We start from the raw sequence: 22,514 nt of genomic DNA on the forward strand, positions 1-22,514 counted from the left end.
GTGTTTCTCATGCCGACTTTATTTTCTTGTTCTAGTATATCTGTTGTATAACTCTAGGATTGATCTGTTCTTGCCCGTGTGTTTCTTCAAAATAAGATATAAATTAATTAGATGTTGATTTTTTAAAGCGGCGGCAAAAGCTTTGACTTATCTGCTAATTAAGAAGAAGTTGGTCAGTTAATATACGGAAAAACCTAAATATCTAAAAAAAACACCAAAATAAGTGGTTCACCTCCTTCCTTTCTCCGTCCGAGCGAACCACACCCACCACCGTCGCGTTGCCGTCGTGCCCCCAACCCCCCGAGCGGCCACCTCTATGCCCCCCCCCCCCGAGTGTGATCGAGCATCGGCCGCCGTGATGGCCCCTTCATGCCACCCTACTCGTGCTGGTTCACGACCGAGTGTTGCCTCCGTTTATCGTATTCGCGGCGTAACGCCGCCCCATCCCCTGCTAGCGGCCGAGCTCTACACCAAACCCTCCTCTCGCAGCCAGGTCGTGGTTCGGGGCGTTAGCTATCAGGGAAACGTTGGGGGAGGCAGGAGGCGAGCATATCGACAAGGAGCAAGGCTCTTCGGCGGTACCGAGCTGTGGCCTGAGGTGGCGTTGGTGATGCGTTAGGCAAGAAGTTCCGGTGTGGAAGAAAAGACGGGGTAGGGAATTATTTTGATTTTATTTTAAGATTTTTAGGTTTTTTCATCGGGCAGACATGTGTGGCCATGTTCACCTTAGCAAACGACATCATGTTTTGCCACCTCAACGCTAACAATTGGGTCCTACCTCTATCAGTTTTGGTGTCTATTTATGGTTAATCGATTATGTGCACGAATTGCAAACAAATCCGCTGAGATGGTAGATTTACGCTACGAAAATGTAAACTGTTACCATTTGGTGAATTTGGCCTAGATTATGGTAGTTTTATGCTAATGTTGTACCAAAAAATTTGCATGAAATATGTCAAACATTACTTGATCGACCATTTTTTTATAACAAAGTAAGTTAATTGCATATACCTGGATAATTTGTTGGAGATATGCCAAAGCGGCAATAATAAAGTGGTTATTGTTGTATCTTTGTGTTTATGATAAATATTTACATCCCATGCTATAATTATATTAACTGGAAATATTAATACATGTGTGTTTTGTAAACAAACCAGAGTCCCTAGTAAGCCTCTTGTTTAACTAGCTTGTTGATTAATTGATGATTATAAAAAAAATGAAACCATGTCTAGGAGGAATTAGACACTTTTTGATATAGTAGAAGCGGGACTTGGCGTGACAATTCCGAAATTCGTCCCTGACAGGAATCGAACTCCGGTCGTTAGGGTGCGCCACTGCGACCCCAACCACTGGGCTAAGCCCACGTCGTCATTAATTTATGATTATGATTTCCTAATCATGAACATAGGATGATATGATGGACACACACCCATAATAAGCATAGCAATAAGATCAAGTTATTAAGTTTGTTTTGCTATAAGCTCTCAAATGCATAGTAACCGAATCCTTCGACCAGATCATGTTAATCACCAACACCGGAGGAATACTTTGATGACATCAAACGCCACCTCGTAACTGAGTGGTTATAAAGGTGGCATTGGGTATTCTGAAAGTATGAGTTGAAACGCATGGATCAAGAGTGGGATTTGTCCATCCAGATGACGGAGAGATATACTCTAGGCCCTCTCGGTGGAATGACATCCAATTAGCTTGAAAGTATGTGCCTAGGTCACAAGGGATGTCATATCATAGTACGAGTAAAGAGTACTTATCAGTAACGAGATTGAATTAGGTATGGAGATACCGATGATCGAATCTCGGATAAGTAAAATATCGCGAGACAAAGGGAGTTGGTATCTTATGTTTATGGTTATTTCAATCACGTGGTCATCCTTCAATATGTAGGAGCCATTATGGATCTCCAGGTCCCACTGTTTGGTTATTGATCGGAGAGGTGTCTCGACCATGTCTGCATAGTTCGCAAACCGTAGGGTGACACACTTAAGGTTCGATGTTGTTTAAGTACATATGGAATATGAGATGGAGACCGAATGTTGTTCAGAGTCTTGTATTAGATCCAGGTTATCACGAGGAGATCCAGAATGGTCCGTAGAATAAGATTCATATGAGGGAAGTTACTTTCCAGGGTTCAGGAAAAGTTTCGGTGTTTGACCGGAGCTTCGAGAAGGTTCTAGAGGGCCATCGGTGGGCCAACCACCCCAGGAGGGGCCACATGGTCCAAGGGGGTGCAGCCTAGCCTCATGGGCCAGGCGCACCAGGCCCTGAAGGCTCAGCTGACCAGCCCCCTTGGAAATAAGATCGAATCCCTACGGGATAGATGAAATCCCTAAAACTAAGGAGGGGCAAACTTGAGGGGGTGGGGGGAGTTTTAATCCCCCTCCCTTGTAAGCCGGCCCTAGAGGGTGGAGGAGGGGCCAAGGCAACCCTAGCCACCCCCAATATAAAGAGGGAAGGGGGCAGGGGTGCAACCCACTCTTCCCTCCAACCCTAGCTGCTACCCTCTCTCCCTCCTTCTCCTACGCAGGCTTGGCGAAGCCATGCAGGTTTTCTCCTCCACCACCACCACCACCACCACGCCATCGTGCTGCTGGAATTCTGAGGGGATCTACTACATCCGCTAACCGCAGGAACGGGGAGAGGATGTCTACATCGACGCCGTACGTGTGACCGAGTACGAAAGTGATGCCCAATCGCAGCACCGGAAAGGACTCAACACGAACCGGAGTTTTTCAAGTGTACATCTACATCAACCACGAGATCTGATCTCGTTAGTACTTTGGATCTACGACGGTTAGTTTCTCAACTATCTCGTTGCATAGATTTCATATATTGGATCTTGGATTTTCGATAGATTGGATCTTGGTTTTGTTTAATCCTGCGGTAGAATTTTTGTTTTTTTTCTATGCTACGAACCCTACATAAATGTGTATTATATGGGGTAACATAGTGATAGTGACTGAATAGTGATAACAAATTTAATATCTACTATGGTATTTACCTTTCTTTTGTAGCCTCACTAGGGATAAAGTGAATCTATGTGCTATAATTATCACGTGATAGTGTGATAATCTTGTTTGTTCAAGGTAGTATATTTGAGATTCAAACATTATGTCAAATTACTTAACGATATACTCGGTTGATTCTTAATTCAAGATTGCGTGAAGTTTTCCCTTTCTTGAGGAGTATGAGAGAGATGTGTTGCATTATTTCTATGTTAGGATGTAATACCGGTATAAATTCTGATCAAACACATGTTGAAGTTCCACCAATATTATGTCTTTGATGAATTTTTGTGTCCAATACAACTTAAAAAAGAGTAGACAAGTGAATCCATGAACCCCCGGTCCATTTTAAATCATTAGGAACAACTTTCCAGCACCATTACTACACTTTATATTTACTGCTATTTATTAATCCAAAAATACAAAAATACTTTCTCCAGACACATACGACACACACAAAACCCAAAAACCATTCTCCTTTTACAATTTTTTATTTAGCTTGCTTAGATTGTTTACTTTACTTTACTTTACATTAAGTTGGCCTTGTATTTCTTATTAGTAATACGAAACATGTGCTTGACAACCACACGGTGGAGTTGGGGACACAAAGCAAGAACTTTACTTTGCAGGTTGCTAGAAGAGGAGAAGAAGAATTCAACTTCTAAGCCACTTCCCCAAGAGTTTGATATAAACTCTCGAGCCACCCTTCGGGAAAAAGACGGGTTTGCTACAATACTTCGCACTTGGAGTTCTAACGAGTTGGTACACACAGAGTTGTTGCTATCAATGCCGTCCCAATAATTTTTGTTTATCAGTAGAATTTTTATGGAAAAATTTGGTACAACAACTGTCGATTATATAGTACATAATTAAATGTTGTACCAAAAATTTTCCATGAAGAAGGAAAATGTGTTGAGCACCATGACATTGCACACCCACACCTTTTTTGACAGTTTCCTTTTTATATCTCTCAAATTATATAATGTATGAATTTGAAATTTTGCAAGTCACTTAAAAATAACATCTAGAATTTGCTAAAAATACTTCAGAATTTTTTTGTGCAATTTAATATTTAAAATTCATAATAAGTTCTTTATATATTTTTAGTGTCTAAAAAATCTGAACTATTTTTCTAGATTCTCGATGTTATGTTTCAGTGATCTGCAAAGTTTAAATTTTAAAAATTGCATGGTGTGAGAGATATACAAAGAAAAGAAATTGTTTAAGAGGAAAAACAATATCTAGTGCGGATGATGATGCGCTATAAACATCCCAAAAAACGTATGTGCAGCGAGCACCTGTCCACTGTCTTCCATGAAATGTGTTGAACATTACTTGATGTGCTGAAAATTTTATAACAAATTAAATTAATTGTGTATACACGGAGATACAAATCAAGAATTAATCACAAACTGAGCACTCAAGAAGGACTAAAGAACGAACAAATGTTGCAGACAGCTCTAGCACTTTACGTAACCAATCAAGTTGTCAAGTTAAGCTCCAAGGAAGGAACTGACAGCCGCCGCTTCTTGATCGGCAAAGGGCTCTGCACCTCCTCCTCCTCTCCCCACCTTCGCATGGCGGCGGTGGCCCTCTCCGGCACCGGTGTCAGGTTGAGGTCGAAATCCCTCAAGCAGGACCCGGAACCCGAGGCCGTGGACGCCGACGCCGTTAGCGACACTGACAGCCCGTCCCAGTAATGGCACCTCTTGTGCCCACCGAGCGCCTGCCCCGTTGCGAAGCTCCGGTGGCACACGGAGCACTTGTGCCTGCCGCCGCCGGACGTGGTCGAGGAAGCCGTCGTTTCGTCCGCCGACGACGCGCTTACGTGCAGGGGCAGCACAGCCGCTGCCGCCCGCGTCCGGTGGCTGGCCTTGTGCCCGCCCAGCGCTTGGTGAGACGGGAACGCCTTGCCGCAGACGGAGCACCGGTAGCGGAGCTCGCAGGCTGCTGGCGGGGCGGACGACAGCGGCGTAACCTGTAGCCATTGCCCCTCCGCTGGTTGGACGCTGCCAGATGCCGATGCCGCGGAGGCGAGCGCCATGAGGCACAGCTGAACGTAGTCGTCCTGCGTCATGTTCATGTTCATGGCGTGAAAGCTAAGGTTACGTGTGAAGAGACTCAAGAGAGACGCTGCTTGTGATAGATGAAGTGGATATGGATTCTGGTTTAGCGACTCCTGAGGTGTGCGTGTACATATATGTCACTGGCTGCATGCAAGTGTGTGTTGTATATGTATATCTGAATGCGGAAGGAAGGTGCCAAGTTAAGGAGTTCGATCGGTTCAAAGTAGCACGAGGGCGGAAAGATACAGTGTATTAGGAATGATTTCCAGTTTTCCGCACGTGCGTGTAAATACGTTATATGGCAAGTTGCAGCTCCAAGATTGAACAGCACTCAAATTATATTGTAGATTTATTGGGTTTTCTTGTGGGACTACCTATTTCGTCAGGATGTCTTTTCTATAGCGTTGGACCTGCATCCAAGGGTTATATATCATGTCACAATATCAATTGTCGAACATCTGCTTTTAACCAAAACAAACACTAAACTGCAATTGAACTAGTAAACCAGAGGCGCCAACGCCATGTAGATACATGCGCAGTGTGTTTAATTGACGTTGAAATCCACTGATCAGCCCACGTTTTTCATTCTAAGTTGTTGATCTAGATAGCCATCTCACTCACAGTTGCGGAGAGATAGCAAACGGTTATGCCATTCCTCACATGACATGGAAATAATCACTGCTGAGAACCATTTGGTTTGTGCATGTTTTTTTTAGAAATGGGAGCATCGCCCTCTGCATCAATTGATGTACACAGCTGTTTTATTGCATAGTTTAATATTCAGAAGTTATACAACTCAAGAGACACATAAGGTGTACGTAAAACTTAACCAGCGGAAAATAAAAAAGAAAATATAATTATGCAAGTTGCAATCTCTTAATAGGCTGCCAGCCACCCTGGTTGTAGATATCCCGAGCAACCGTCTCCAGACGGCTGCATCCAGAATCCATATGCGCATGCTGAGACTCCGGTAGTAGGTATGACCATTCGTGGATCCAGTGCGTAACCATACGGATAACCTGTAAAAATTTAGCATTTGAGCTTCTGTTAAAGACAATATCATTGTGACAATTCCATATAGCCCACATCAAAGCACAAATACCCGTTCGAATCTGTGCTTTAGATATTTTATCGACACCATTTAGCCAATTTCCAAACATATTTGTAACATTGACCGGTGGAGGGATATTAAAAGTATACTGGATTGTTCTCCAGATTAGCTTTGCGAAGGGACAATCGAAAAATAAGTGGTTTATGGTTTCATTAGAGTCACAGAAAACACAATTCTTACACCCATTCCAATTTCTTTTTGCGAGATTATCTTTTGTGAGAATTACTTTTTTATAAAGGAACCACATGAAAATCTTAATCTTCAGCGGTACCTTTATTTTCCAAAGATATTTGCGCAAGAAAACCGTATTACCATTCATCATGTCTGTGTACATGGATTTGACTGAAAAAACATCATCGGCAGTTAATTTCCAGACAAAAACATCCGGGTCTTCCGTCAAGTTAACCCTGATTAGGCGTTGAAGTAGTAGTAACCAAACCTCTCATTTATCAGTAGATAAAGTTCTCCTGAATTCAATATTCAGAGGATTACTCGTTAGAACATTTGAAACCAGAACGTTTCTTCGGCGGATAATGTTATACAACGAAGGGTATTGCTTAGCTAGCGGTTGGTCACCTAACCAGATGTCCTCCCAAAAGCGTGTATTTTGACCATTACCAACTTTGAAAGAGCCGCGAGAGAAAAAATCATGCTTAACTCCCATGAGCCCCTTCCAAAAAGGAGAATCGGTGGGTTTTGTTGTCACTTGTGATAGCGTTTTAGTTCGGAGATATTTATTATGCAGCAACTCCTGCCATACTCCATCCTCATTTAAGAGTTTAAACAACCACTTACTGAGTAGGCATTTGTTTTTGAGATCTAACACCTCCACCCCGAGACCCCTTGATCTTTAGGTCGGCAAATAATGTTCCACCTAGTCAGCTGATATTTACGCCTATGCTCATCATTTTTCCAAAAAAACCTTGACTTGTACAAGTCTAATCTTTTCTTTACCCCTTTAGGTATTTCAAGAAAAGATAACACAGACATCGGTAGGCTGGTTAGGACGGAATTAATAAGTACAAGTCTATCTCCGTATGAGAGTAGCTTGCCTTGCCAGCACCCAACTTTCGTTCAAAGCGGTTCTCTACTGGATTCCATTCCCTATTGAGAAGTTTTCTATAATGGACCGGGATCCCCAGGTAACGAAAGGGGAGAGAACCAGCTTCACAACCAAGGATTTTCTTATATTGGTTCTCCACATCCTTCGCCTTTTCAAAATAGAAAATCTCACTCTTATGAAAATTGATTTTAAGTCTAGACAGTTGCTCAAAAGGGATAAAAATGTATTGATCCCAGGGCTACCAACGGCCAAGAAATAACCTTTCCTTAAGTGAGTTAGACATAGCCATCCTTAGATAAACCATATACATTAAAACAATAGACAAAACGACCAAATTTTGTTGCGAGATGATTTCAACATAGTTTATCTTACATGTTGCATAATTAGGTTGTCTCTACAATTTTTTTGTCACTGTATGCACCATGTATCGTACATAACCTTCATTCAGTGTTTAGTCAACGTCAAACATTACAGTATATAGAAAATATCAACACTTGTAATATAGGATGTATGTAATATGGAAATATATTTTATGATTATTCTAATAACATTAATTTATATTGTGGTTGTTGATATTTATTCAGTATATGTGGTCAAACCTGAATGTTCGATTTAGACTAAAACCAGAATGCAGGGTAATTAAGAACTGAGGAAGTATGATGCTCTATTTTATTAATAAATGACATTCCTTTTAGTTTGGTAGTGGTGCCCTCTAGTAAGCTTCTAACCTCAGAGGAAAGGATTCCACGTGCGAATAACAATGCTGCTTGGAACTTGGAAGGTTTCAATTAGCCTGTTAGGCACATAAGGTAAAAAAAATGAAAACATAGATATGCTAAACATGAAAAATGCCACTTTCTCAGTTTCAAAATATATGGCATTTCATTGTTCTAGAGGGTTTGACCAAATACTATTTGCTAATACATAATTGCACTGTCCTAAAATTCGATATGGGATATCATTTTAGTAGTTGATATTGTGATGCTATAGTGAAGATACATGATTGCTTGTAGAAAACAAGAACTTCATTTTTTTCAGGAGTTTTCCTAAAGCCCCACTTATTTTAGACATTTTTTTACAGATATTCTTCGTAAAAGCTTTAAGCATTGTATTACTATAGATATGTTGAACTTCAAAATTTCACATCCATCTGTTTTTCTATTTGGGAGAAACAACCATGAGAAACTCTATGTTTTTTATATGTGCATATATTTTGCTAACACTTTTTGTTTCTATGGGCTAGGGCTACATAGTAACTATTTTTTGTTCCGATTATTTTCATGATATTTTACAATGATGTACTATTGTGCTCGTGATTTCTATCAGATTCTTTTACCATTATACTACCTCAATCACAACTTTCCTATTTTTTTTTATTGAGCATCGTAAAGTATACCATGTTGGAAGATAGACATTTTCCCCCATGTTTTATTGTGTTGTCCAATCAACTGGGCAACATGAACACTATATATATCGGAGATTTATGTGTTTGAAGATAGACCATGTTTGCCATCATCGGAGCGAAATGAATGAATTAATACAACGAGTTCAACAAATCAAGGAGCAGTTGAGCAGTAGCATGCATTCTTTTTAGAGAAGATAAGTCGAAGATCACGAGGATTATGTCTTTCCTTTCCAAGATCATACTAGAGTTTCTTGTTCTAGCAATCGATTTAGATGTGTTTTGTTCATCTTGTTTAGATGTGATATGTTCATCTTGTATACAAGTTCGCATGACTGATTTAATCTTTGTTTTTTACGCTCATGAATGAGAATGAGGTGTTGTTTTTATGGATTAAATCTTTTTGTTAAATTGCTCATATATTCAATTGAACTTTTGGAGCTGTGGGGATGTGGAAGATTAAATTCGATCAAATAGTACAGAACCATGCAAGCTTTCACGGTTTCACATCATCGGTTATAAACGAATGAATGAATTAAAAGAACGAACGAATGAATTAAAGCCAGAGACGATCCTAATTAGACATCCGAAGCTTCTTGGCCGGCAGCGGGCTCTGCACCTCCTCCTCCTCCGTCCACCTCTTCATCCCGGCGCTCTCCGGCACCGGCAGAAGGTTGAGGTCGAAGTTCCTGACGGCCGACGACCCCGACGCGGAGGCGGACAGTGAAACGGACATGGACATGGACACGGAGGTGCCGTCCCAGTAGTGGCAGCGCTTGTGGCCGCCGAGCGCCTGCCCCGTGGCGAAGCCCCTCCTGCAGATGGTGCAGCGGTGCGGGCCACTGGTGCTCCCGCCAGACGACGCCGCCGTGTCCTCCGAGGCGGACGCGTGCGCGGAGACGGCCGCAGCGGCGGCGTAGTGGTCAACCCCGGTGGGTGGTGGCTTGCGGTGGCTAGACTTGTGGCCGCCGAGCGCCTGGTAGGAGGCGAAGGCCTTGCCGCAGACCGCGCAGCGGAAGCGGAGGTCCTCCGCCGGCGCGGGGCGCGGGCACCACTTGCTGCCGGCCTCCACCTGCTGCTGTGCTTGGCCGGTGCCGGTGCCGGTGCCGGTACGGGCGAGCGCGGCGAGGCAGATGGCGAGGTAGTTGTCCTTGTTGAGCGCCGGCGCGGCGGGGAGGCCGAGGGAGAGGGAGAGCGCGGTCGGGTCGAAGAGAGATTGCATGGCGGCGACCATGGCTGCTGGTAGCTGGTTGAAAGTTGAGACTTTGCTACCTGACCTGAATCACGTCGACCGAAGAAGAAGCTAGCTGGTTGCTGTATAGTAAACGCGATCGATAGGTTCTGAATTGTGAGCTGTGGGAGGAGGAGCGATCGGCGGTGGTATATATAGGTTCGACGAAGGTGGGACAGCCGGAAAAGCAACGTGGTGAGAAGGATCAACGCATGCACGCACGTTTGGTGGCAAGGAGTGAAGTAGTCGTACGTAAGTATAAATCGGTATGGACAAATGTCAAATTAATGGTGAGTTCAGTCAAATATAGTTAGCGGTCAACGCCACGCGCGCGCGCCGAAACGTAACCGCCTGTTGCTACGTTGGTTCGCGCTCCATGCAACTTGCGACAAAAGTATACTTTTTTTGGGGCAGCTGCAGCTCGAGCGCGAGTGGATTGGATGGTGAGCCACCTGAGAGCGCCCCCACATGTGACGGATCTCGATCGTGGTTGCTGGCGTGTGTATGCACGCTGCTGTGTTTTCCTGCTCTACTTTTCGGTCGTACAGGAATATATTTTGACGGATCACCGGAACAGGCATGCAACTAGGGAACGTTCCGATCTGTCAAAAAGGGTAATAGTCAACCTTCTGTAAAGAAAGTTATGCTAGTGCAGTTCCAAGATTGCGACTGGAGCGTGCGGCGGCGTGTACATCCCTTTTACTTGCTCACAAAATCAACTGAACAGAGATTCCATCAAAAAAAATCATAGCCCTAGTCTCTTCATCAAATTACCCCGCAAAAAAAGTCTCTTCATCAAATGATACACACTTTACCGCATTTTAGAGCATCTCTAGCAGATCCCCCATATCGGCCTGCAAACGCCACTTCGAGACGATATAGGGGGCTTCGGCCATTTTTTTGGGCCAGACCAGACCCCGCATCGGCGGTCTGGCCTGAAAAACGGATCCAGGCCACAACCCAAAACCACAAATTGCCCGCATATATGACGGTCGGTGAGGCGGTCCCCCATCCGCCTCTCCGCCTCCCGCCGACGTAAAATCGACGCGCCGCCGGCGAGCAATTGAGCGTAGATCGAGCACCCCGAGCTCCGTCCGGCGAAGATGGTGGCGGGGAATGGCCTAAGCGGGCGCGGGGGCGGCCAGATTGGCCGCGGCGGGAGCTCCACCGAGCGCGGCGAGAGCTCCGTCGGCGAGAGGGAGAAAACGGAGGCGGAGAAGCTGCGCTCCGACGCGGCGCGCATCAGCGGTAGCTACCGCAACTACGGCGTCGCGGCGCCGCCTGCCTTCGCCAAGCGCGAATCAGAGCGGTACCGCCGCGGATGCACTCCTCCCCTTCCGCGGCCTCGTCGTCCTCGGGGTCGAGCTCCCGCCAGCGCCCACCGACGGTGTTGGTGGTGAAGATGGAGGTTGACGCGGAGCCGGAACCGCCGCGCCTCCCGTGGTTCGCCCCGGGTGACTACCTCGACAACGAGCAGCTGAAGCTCGTCCTCCCGCAGCTCGACGTCAACGTGGAGCTCGCGCCGGGCGACTTCGTCGAGGAGCGCGACCTCGACACGGGGGTCGGCCTCGTCGCGTGCTCGAGCCAGCGGGACACGGACAAGGCCGCTGAATGGAGGCATATCGCCGTCGAGCAGGGGCGCGTGTTCCTCGACCTCGTCAGCGACGAGGAGTGAGGAGTCTGTTCCGACGCGCCGCCGCCACGGCACAGGGTTCCGGTGAGTATCCCGGAGCCGATTTTGATGCAATGTAGTGCCGTGGCAGCGGATTGTAGTTACTTTTGATGTAATGCAGTTGAATTTAGGATCACTGCAAGCATGAACTATCCGATCGAACTGTTTTTCTGTCTTACACACGTTTTTTTTTTTAATTTGCAGTTTTATATGGCGTATCTGAACTGTTTATGTTTTTCGAACCCCAAATCCACGTTGGGTGCCCTGGATACGCGAATATGGGATTTGGAGTTTGTCGTATCTGCTACAGATGCTCTTATTGCACAATTTTAGATTCAGAATTTACGTATCAAGGGTCATAAAAAGTGGTCATAAGACAAGGTGTTCGAGGTAAATCTCAACTTCTGTTTTCCTATTCACATGTTGTTGCAATTTAGAAGTAGTGGTTTGTCTCATACATATTAGCTTTGACTGTAGACCGTTGTGTTCAATTGTGTGTTACTCAGACCTGGCCATGGGCAGCCCGGCCCGAGGCCCGACCCGAAGCACGGCCCGAAAAACTCGGGCTTGGGCCGAGAAATGTTGGCCCGACTGTCAGGCCGGGCCGGGTCTGGGTAGCCCGAAAACACAGTTTAACACTACGGCCCAGCCCGCGGCACGACGGGCTTGGTGGGTATTTGGTCGGGCCGGGCCGGGCCGGGCTTGGGTCAAATTTTTTTGCGTCGGGCTTACCTCGGGCCGGCCCGACACATGCCCAGGTATAGTGTTACTTGATGAACTATTTGTATTGTGATGTAATAATAAAGTAACATTTATATTTTATTTTTTAGTTTTGTTTGAGATGAAATTTCATATATGTATGCATTTTGAGTATACAAAATGAGGAGTGGTGCATGGCTGATGTGCCCTATTTTATATCGTCTAGTGCGGCAGCCGTGCTCTATTTACCATCTTGTAAAGCAGAAACTTCGTTAATATCCTATATCTCTGTTTTTGGTGTCCTATAATTTTTACATCACCTGTTTTTGGTGTTCTAATTTACATTATTTGTTGGAGTGCTCTGATCGAACGAGCCAAGCTATCAATACAACTAGAAGTGAGATGCTGATGGAATTTTTTTTTTTTGAAACAAGACAAGACTTGCCATTTTCATTGATAAATAAGAAGGTGGCCGATTTATTAACGGGAAAACCGGCCAAAAACCGAAACAAATGCACCAATATCGTCATGGGAGATGGCAATATTGGACACAAACCCCCGACCGACCTGGCCAAATGCCAACAGTCGGCCACACACACCAACGAGAGATAGCTCCGACTTGGCCGTCGAGCATCACAGGAGAACTATGCTGGGCTTGCGCCGACCGAATCATCCTCCACACCACCGGTTGCTGGTCATCGTTGCCGCAGGGGCACCCTCCACCGCAGCTCCGACTCCACAGCTCCATAGCGAAGCATGAGAAGACCCATCGGACACGCCGGTAACCGACTGTCGAAGCCCAAGTCGAGACCCAAACTCTGCTTTACGCCTCATCGTTGCTAAACTGCCCGTAGCGCCCCAAGCGAGGCAACTCAGCAACCATCCATCCTCGAGTCCCCAGGACGAAGCCCACTCCGAGACGATGCCCTCAACAGGGAGAGAGACGCAGAAGCGCCTCCATCATCCGATCCCAAGGATCTGAGGTTTCCCTCCAGAGGAAGAACTCCAAGGTGACGAGAGGAGCCCTGAACGACGCTTCCAAGAAGCCCGGACGAGGATTTCTCCCAGGATCCTTCACCTCGAACCACCCGAGCTGCCAGGCGACAACCTGCAACCGCACATCCGCAACCAAGAGCGTCACAACACCGCCTCCCTGCCGCTGCCAAGCACCAACGGATCCAACATGGATCGATCTGGGCTAGCAACACAACCACCCAAGCCACCACCTCTCCAACCGACGACGCCGCAGCCTCCGCACCGCCGGCCTGGCTAGACGCAGGGATTGGAGCTTGGAGCTCCAGATCTGCCACGAAGGAGGCTCGCTGGGCCAGCCGCCAGCGACGCCACCCCTGTGGCCGAAGTTGCCGGCCACCATCCACGGGGACGCCCCGCAGCACATCACCGCAGCCACCACCCGAGCCTCCGCCACCGAAGCGTCGTCTCGCCCGGGGCCGCCGCCCCAGCCTCCACGCGCCGGTCTGTCCGCCGCCGCCTCACCCGGCAGAACCAGCCACCAGCGCCGCACAGGAGAGAAACCCCCCACCACCTTCGGCGGTGGGCCCCGCCGCCGCCGCGGCAGAGGCCGGCGGCAGCGGCGGCGGAAGGACACGGAGGGGGGCGGGGTTGGGGGCTAGGGTTTCCCCTGGCGCCGCGTGAGGAGCTACGCGAGGGGGTCGGCTTCTCTCAGTCCGGAATTGCTTTGGTCAACTTTGCTGATGGAACTTATAATTTGCTATTAAAAAAAGATGACACATGTAGTTAGGGCCTTGCTACATAGTGCCCTAGCACCCGTTAGTCTTAGGGAGTGCCCCACCCAAATATGGAAAAAAAAACTAGTCCGATAGTGCTCCCTATCTAAAAATAGAAAGTCCTAATCCCACAAGTTTCTTCGTTCCGCCTGGGCCGTGGCACGCACAAAAAAACGACTTCTCATTTCGAGGCTGCGCACAAGTTCATGAGCAGAAAAAAATACAGATGGACACATCTCCTTTTCTATCTCAAGTTCAGAACAAATATTGGCATGTAAAAAGTTTGAGTTTAACTACACAAAGTTACATGCCAGAAAATATACTAGTGTCTGCGATTTCAATGGAGGATGTATAAACAAGACAGTGGATGTAGAAAAACGAAAGAAATTACATCCAAAAAATCTGGGAAAACCTATTATCCAGATCTTAGGGAAAATGCTATTCCCAGATCGTGGATGTAAATAAAGTCGAAAAATACATCCAACTTCAAAAAATTACAACCAGTCCTTGGAGAAACCTGCTTTTGTTACAACCTTGGATATATCAGGATGTAGAACTAGGGGAACCAGGAAGGTGCGGGAGTTGACTGGAAGAGGAGTGGTGGCAGGGACCGGCGGCGGGCGGCGCGCTTGACCATGGAAGAGAGGGCCCATCGGCTCGCGGTGGGGGCGAGGCACTTCCCGGAGGCGCGTAACGACGGGGGCCCAGCGGCGCACAGCGGAGGCGAGGCCCTTCCCGGCGGCGCACCATGGACAGGAGCATGCAGCGTGCGGTGGAGGTGCGCGTCCTTCTGGCGTCGCCCCATGGAGACGAGCGCCTGTAGCGCGCGGTGGAGGTCGGCGTCCTGCCGGTGGCAGGGGGTCAGAGGTGGCCGAGTGGCTCTAGGCGGGGGAATTAGAGGCAGCACAGAGACACAGGGAGGAGGTGGATAAGGAACCAGTGGTTGTCGGTGGAAGGATGTGTTTGACTATTCTAATCACATCGGACGGTGTCCACATGTGAGCACTCTGTAAGACAACATGGAGCCCCCGCACTTAATAGATTTTGGGATGTAGTTATGCTCGTCCCCTAAGCAGTGCTTTCGCAACTTCCCCGAAATGGCAACAGAAGGCACACACAAGTTTTTTTTTTCTTTTTTGAGAATAAGGCACACAAAAGTTGAGAGTACGAATCCGCACGTGTTACATGCATGTTACAGGCTGGCCTCAGGATGAAATTTAACGAGTGCGTGCATGTATCTGGTGACCGGCTTTTGAATGGAGACTTGACCTAATGATCGATATGCGCCTACTTAAATTATTAATCCATCCATCCTAATGAATAAGCTGTTCTTTAAATATTTATGGATATCTTATAAAAAATATTCGATGATATGTTTAACGAAATTGATTTAGTATTGTGCATGTTTATAAATTTTCCAATAAACTTAATCAAACTTTATACAATTGAACTTTTAAAAAGAACCTCAACCGAGAGGTATTACTTAGTACTACTCCCCCAGCCTAATTTGGGCTGGAAGGAGTACATCTAAGTTCCATTTTGATTTGACGTCACACACGCCCGTCACTGAGTTGCATTTCGGCCATATGGCACAATATGTAAAATTATATTACCTCCGTCCTCATATAAGTGTTTCACTTTTATCTAGATATGAATATTTCTCGATGCATTTTAGCAATCTAGAAAAAGGTTAAGACAATTTTTTGGACAGAGGGAGTAGTAATACTACCTCCGTTTCAAGGAATAAGGCGCCCTCATTTTACGTGTTTTTTTGTTTGACCAAAAATTATTTCAGATAGATAAATATTATTTTTGTATGAAATTAGTATCATTAAAAAGTGCTTTTCAATACGAATCCAACGATACTAATTACATATACATAATTAAGATTTTGTTGCTCAAATTTTATGGTCAAAATTCGTCTTAGAATGCACGTGCAGCATATTCCTTGAAACGGGGGTAGTATTACTTTTCATGTTCATGTCCAATTCAGTCGATCTCATGTTCAGAGTCGAAGTCTACTCTTAAATCTGAAAACATGTTCGTTCCCACGGAGGAAAAAGTTATTGTAGTATCGGTCTAAGCGGTTGCTCAAGTTTGTTTTAATGAGCACGTGCTTGATCATTAACGATCATAAACTTGTTTCTTAGCGCATGCTATCTGGCGAAAGTATGGAAAAGCATCCCAAACGCCGTTTTCCTATGAAACTTCTTCTTATCCAGGGTCTGAAACAACGTGCCCCGTTAACATTTGAATTCACAGGTAAACATATCAGTCCAAGTTCCGCAAATAGGAACCATAATTAATTTGCACAGCGGTCTATTTCAGAAGCAGCGATATATCGCTGTCAGTCGTACCATAATAATCATGCCTGATAATTTGTCAAGTTCAGTGGGTACTTCCTTTTTTCTAAAGAAGTTCAGTTGTTGGTTAGGTACAAGTGAAGAACAACAACGTAATCAACTGTGGGTTGCTTTCTAGCTGAGACGTTCATGGAAACTTCTTAAGTTGCAAGATCTTTGATAAACACGAAGTTATAGCAATGTAGCTGCTCTTTTTCCGCATCCACTGAAATTCTTATTGTCGTGCGTAAGTTCTGTCATGGTTTTATGCCGACAATTGTAGGTCCAATTTTCAAGCTGTCTGCTGGCGTGTCCCCCGCAGTTTACTAGTCTGTATTTGGTTTCTGAGCTGAGTCAATCTTGAGGAATTCGTGTGTATGGATATTTTTCCCACTTCCTAGTACGCAAAATATGTTTCATCTTTATTTTGACCAAAGTACCATTATAAATATATTCCTATATTATATATATATATATATATATTTGGGGTCATTGATGTTGATATTATTTATGTACTTGGTTAAACTTTACAGTATTTAACTTTGACCAACACTGATATGTAATACTTCATCCGTCCATAAATAGATGCCAAAAATTTATTTAAAATTTGGATGTATCTATACACTAAATCGTGTCTAGATAAATTCAAATTTAGATAAACTTTTGGTATCTATTTATGGACAGGGGTAGTACTTTATGCTGTAATTTTGGGCATTTGGCCTTTGGCCCATGGCCCATTATCAAATTCTGAAACTCACATGGCCCATTCCAAAATCCGTGGCAACACTAGTGGGGGCTAAAGTTTAGTACCACATTGCTAGTTGGGAGAGAGTTGGAGTGGTATATAAGGTGAGTTGTTCTAGTCCTAGTAAGTGAGTGAGAAGAGAGAGCCCTCGCGCACTCCTCCTCCTCCGCCGCCCGCCTCGCCACGACGCGCCGCGGGTTGCGGGTTGCGGGAATCTCGCCGAGCCGAGCTTCTCTTTTTGCTGTTTGGGAAATTAATTGTGTAATCAATTTTGAGTCATTAACGGACGCGTTACTCAGCCGTTTTGCCTTCCAGTTTTTCTGGATCGTGGCTATGCCGACAACCGCACTACATAAGACCCTGCGCAACCCTAGCCGCTAAGACAAGACGCATACGCGACTACTTGTTTCCAGTTCATTGCGCCGCCGCCTTCGTATTCCTCATCCCGTCCATCGGCGTGCACCGACTGCCAGGACAGTAGGCCTCCGGAACCCTGCCTCTCGTGAACCTGTACGGGTGAGGGGCAATCAGGTTTTTGGGGAGCGCTCCGGCGCGACTACTGGCATCACGACGTCGTCATCGGACGACGAGTTTCTCTACACCGACAACTTATTCCCGGAATCAGCGACTTCTTCAGCAACCTTAACATGGGCGACAACGACGCTGCTGCGAAGTATGTGATCTTGTCGTTTCTCTTTCAGTTTCTGTTAGAGTTTCTTCTTCTAGTTTTTATGGTAGATGCGATCGGTGTGTCTTGTTTAGATGTGATATGTTCATCTACCTTACTAGTCTGCATGATTAGTTTATTTATTATTTTCGTAGTCATGATTTATCAATTACTTGTATGGATTATTTCATATGGATATTTGCTTATATATTCAACAATCCAAAAACCTGATTATAGGCAAATCAATTCAAGCAGCGTTGCTGCCGCTACTCGACCTCCCCTCTTTGATGGTATGCATTACAGGAGGTGGCGCACAAAGGCAGATCTATGGTTTACAAACCTAGGCTGATTTAGCGCCACATATGCTAGACCTGAGGGGCCTCTCTCTGCAGAGGAGCAGCAAAAGTTTGAGAAGGTCGACGCCATGTTTAAGGCGGCCTTGTTTAGCATTCTTGGGGACAACATTGTTGACCCGTACATGGCTTTCGACCATGGTAAAGATGCGTGGGATGCGCTCGAGGCCAAATTTGGGGTCTCGGACACTGGCACTGAATTGTATGTCATGGATCAATACTATGACTACGGGATGACCGATGAGCGCTCCGTGGTTGAGCGAGGCTCATGAGATTCAGTCCCTTGCCAAAGAACTCGAGCAGCTTTAAGTGTACCTTACCGGAAAAATTTGTGGCTGGTGGCATTATTGCCAAGCTTCCTCCCTCGTGGAGGAACTTTGCTACTTCTCTGAAACATAAGAGACAAGAGTTTTCCGTTTCGGATCTCATTGGCTCGCTTCATGTGGAAGAGAAGGCGACAGCAAAGGACACACGCGCTCGTAGTTTTGAGGGAGGTTCTAGTGCCAATGTGGTACAAAAAAAGAACTTCCAATCTCACAAGTCTAAGAATAAGAACAATGGAAAAGGCAAGTTTTACGTGAAGAACAAAGTCTCCAACTCAACCAACTTCAAGAGGAAGACTCCTTATAAGAAAAAAGGGAACTGCCATGTGTGTGTCGCTCCTGGACATTGGGCTCCTGATTGCCCAGAACGCCATGATCGGCGTGAGAACAGTGGCAAGTCCGCAAATGTTGTTATTGGCATTGATACTGAGATGAAGGACGTTGGGTAAGGTATTTCTCCTACTGTCAACACCCGGATTTTTAAGTCCAGATGCCTTATGCCATACATCGCAATTCCAGGATATTGTTTTTGCGAGACATAATAGATTGATATCACAGAACATCATTCATTACAAACCATAATTGTCTTACATCGAGGGATCACATGATCCAGTTTTACAACAAGGGTTGATCTAATGATCAATTACAAAACACACACAGCGAAAGAAACGTAGTAGCGGTCCATCTATTTCACAGGCAACTGTTGACGTCAGGAGTAGTCCTAGTTATCGTAGACGTCCTGCTGTCCGTCTTCCTGGTAGTAGTGCTCCTCTTCATAGTCTGGCTATTTGAATAGCCAGGGACACAGCCGTGAGTACTTTAAAGTACTCGCAAACTAATACTAGAGTAAGTACTAACAGTTTTAGTGAGAGGGTTCTAAGCTCTAGGTTCATTTGCATAAAGCCAGTTTTATTTCATAAGCATTTAGTAAACAAAGACTGTTCATTTGTCTCACTTAACTTAAGTGGGAACATTAGTGTCATTCCCACAACTCTGTTGTGATTCAAATCAAATTCACCTTTCAAGTTCAATTCACAAGTCACCAGTCACATGTAACCTTTTTGAAAAGTTCTGATGACGGAATAGTATGGCCTTTCCAACTGTCCATGACCGCGGATGCGGCTATTCGAATAGGTTTACACTATGCAGAGGTTGCACACTTGTGCCACAACATTTGATTACATCCGTCAGGGATAACCTTGAATAATCATAACTCGGTATGCGGATCATCAACCATTAACCTTTCATTTACACACCCTAGTATAGGCACCTCTCCCCATGAGCTTGGCCTCCCAGTGATAGCAAACCGCCAACCTGGGAACTGCACAGGGCTTGGGTAGGACATTCACCTCATTTCACGTCATTTCACTTTCAACGGAGGCAGCCTCGGCATAACCCCTATGACGCTTGTTCAGAGGGAACCCATACTAAGACACATAAGTTTCTAGCTAAAGCCTTACCCATAATCAGGTATTGTGGGGGTACTCAAAAATTGGAATGTTATCACATCCGAACCCAATCATCAGCTTTTATCAAAATCACCATGTCATTCAAATCACCTTCACCTTCAAAATTCTTCCAATAGAATGACTCATCATTCCAAGGTTTTCAAAGTCAAAGATTCACATGTTCCCAGCTAGAGTAGTCACTTTTAGTTTTAGCACTAGCAACTAGTCATGAGGGGTGCTAACTAGCTTGTAGCTTCCTAGGCTAACTTTGATGTTCTTGTACTACTCCAGTCTAGACTCAAGTTAACTATAAAAGTAAACCTTGATAATCAAAGTAAAAAACTTGGTAAGATAAAAACTGGGACTTGGAAAGTAACAAAGTAGTAATGTATTGGTGCCTTGCTCAAGTTGAGCTTGCACTTGAGTAACTTGCAAGAGTATAGCTTGCCTTGGTTGGTACAATGATGAAAGCTTTCTTCTTCCTCTTGGTAGAAGACTTCCTCCTCCTGGTAGTCCTCAGTACTAGCGTCTATAAACGGATACGAGGTATACAATCACCACACAAAGCTTAAGTGCTAGACTTAACACACAAATGGATTACACAAGCTATCCTATCATCTCACATTACTAACAAGGTGGTGGCTTTCTTTTCTTTTAATAAAACTTGTAAGAAGAATAACTTCCTCTTAGTGAAATATGGATTAGGGTTTCTATTTATTTCTTTTGGAGAAATAATTTCCTCTCATTGAATCTTATTAAGATTTAATCTCCTCAATGAATAAGTGTGAGATTAGGTTGACCAAGGTCAACACTTCATATTTATCATTTGGGAAAAATGATTTAAATGAGGTACTATACCTCATGCAATTTCAATAGTACTTTTGGAACAATTTAATATCTCTAAGTAAGTAAATATGAGGTTCTTTATACCAAGCAATTTCCTCATATTAAAGTACTTGAGACAATGATTTAAATGAGAGGAAACCTCTCATACAATTTAATAAATAAATTTGGGTAATTTAAATGGACTAGAAATGGCCACCAGGGGGTCGAAGAGCTCACCGGTGGCCGGCGATCGTCGGATAGGGTGCGCAGCAACGTTGTCGATGGCGGCGGAGCGTCTTGTACTGGTGGCGTCGCTTGAGGTGGCTCCAATCGGCGGCGCCCTTGCTGCGGTACTGGCGGTGCTCCGGCGTGCAATTGGCGAGCTACGGTGGACAATGTGGAGAGGGAGGTGGTCGAGGAGAGTCAGAGAAGAGAGGAGAGATGAGTGGGGTGAGATTTGGAGGCTGGGGCGCTCTCCTTTTATAGCGGCGAGAGGGTGCTGCGGAGCGGGCTCGGGTCGTCCATGGCAACGTCGTTCTGGACGGTGAAGGGGCAAGGTAAGGGCGCATGACTGTTTCTGAGGTCAGGGCGGTCATGACGCGTGTGATGGCGTTGGAAATGGTGGACGAGGGAGTGCTGACGACGTCACGTACTGGCGCGGGTACCGGCGGAGGTCGTCGACGATGGCTTCGTCTGCAGGGCTCGCGCGGGCAGGTGAGCGTGTCTGGGAGTCTCCTGGAGTCGTGGCGAAGCTGCTGGCGGGAGGAGAGGGCGAGAGGTGGCCGGAGTCAGCGGGGCGACTGAAAGAACATCTCTCATAATTTGTTTTGTGTGTTTGATGTCAATGTATGTGATACACTAATGTTTGATGAAGTGGTGCAGGTATTATATAGATACATGAATATGAGTGACTTGTGTGGAAAAACGAGTCAAAAGATAGCTGAACAGGATTCACCAGGCCGGATAATCCGGGCCGGATATTTGCAAAACATCCGGCCCCCAAATTTCGGCTAAGGACTCGAGGCAATGTGGCTCAGTACTTCCCTGGACATGGGCCGGATTATTGGCCGGACATTTGGCCGGAATTTCCCCAGGGCCGGATATTTGTGAAATATCCGGCCCCCAAAATTTGGCTAAGGACCACAGACGACGCGGCTCAGTAAGGCCCTGGACATGGGCCGGACTTTTGGCCGGATTTCCCCAGGGCCGGATTTTTCAGGGGGGGCGGATTATCCGGCCCCAACTCAGGCCGGATTATCCGGCCCTCGAAAGCCACCAACGGCTGGATTTTGAGAGGGGGTATTTATACCCCCTTCTCCTACCTTCCTCCTTGCTCAATCATTGAAGAAATTCTGCCAAGCCTCACCACCATTAGAGCCACCTCAAGAACTCAAGATTTGCAAGATCTCCTTCCTCCCCCAACCAAAGCTCTTGATCTTTGGAGATTCGAAGGAGAAGACACCGATCTACATTCTCACCGAAGCGATTTACATTTCCCCCTCATTTTTTTGAGGGCCCTCTTGCTAGTGTTCCTCTTTGGATCCCTAGTTGATTTGTGTTGATGTATTGTTGTTGATTGTTGTGTTGTTACAGATTTGGGAGCCTCCAATTCAGTTGTGGATGTGTGCCCCAAGAACCTTGTAAAGGCCCGATTTCCGCCTCGAGGAAATCCCTTAGTGGAAGTGGGCTAGGCCTTCGTGGCGTTGCTCACAGGAGATCTGAGTGAAGCCTTCGTGGCTGTTGGTTTGGCTTTCGTAGCAACCACACTCCTCCAAACGTAGACGTACCTTCTTGCA

At 45.7% G+C, this 22,514-nt stretch overlaps 2 protein-coding genes across 2 annotated transcripts; both read right to left on the reverse strand.

Moving 5' to 3' along the window:
- Positions 1–4,411: 4,411 nt before the first annotated feature.
- Positions 4,412–5,197, reverse strand: LOC124698645 (zinc finger protein 36-like). The gene has a single exon (XM_047231116.1). The coding sequence runs from the start codon at positions 5,110–5,112 to the stop codon at positions 4,504–4,506; it is 609 nt and encodes a 202-aa protein (XP_047087072.1). The 5' UTR covers positions 5,113–5,197; the 3' UTR covers positions 4,412–4,503.
- A 3,944-nt stretch (positions 5,198–9,141) lies between these two features.
- Positions 9,142–9,899, reverse strand: LOC124698646 (zinc finger protein 36-like). Its single transcript, XM_047231117.1, has one exon. It carries the CDS (start codon positions 9,897–9,899, stop codon positions 9,240–9,242), a length of 660 nt encoding a protein of 219 aa, XP_047087073.1. The 3' UTR covers positions 9,142–9,239.
- Positions 9,900–22,514: the final 12,615 nt, after the last annotated feature.

This window comes from Lolium rigidum, chromosome 3, assembly GCF_022539505.1.
Source record: "Lolium rigidum isolate FL_2022 chromosome 3, APGP_CSIRO_Lrig_0.1, whole genome shotgun sequence".
NCBI lineage: Eukaryota > Viridiplantae > Streptophyta > Magnoliopsida > Poales > Poaceae > Lolium > Lolium rigidum.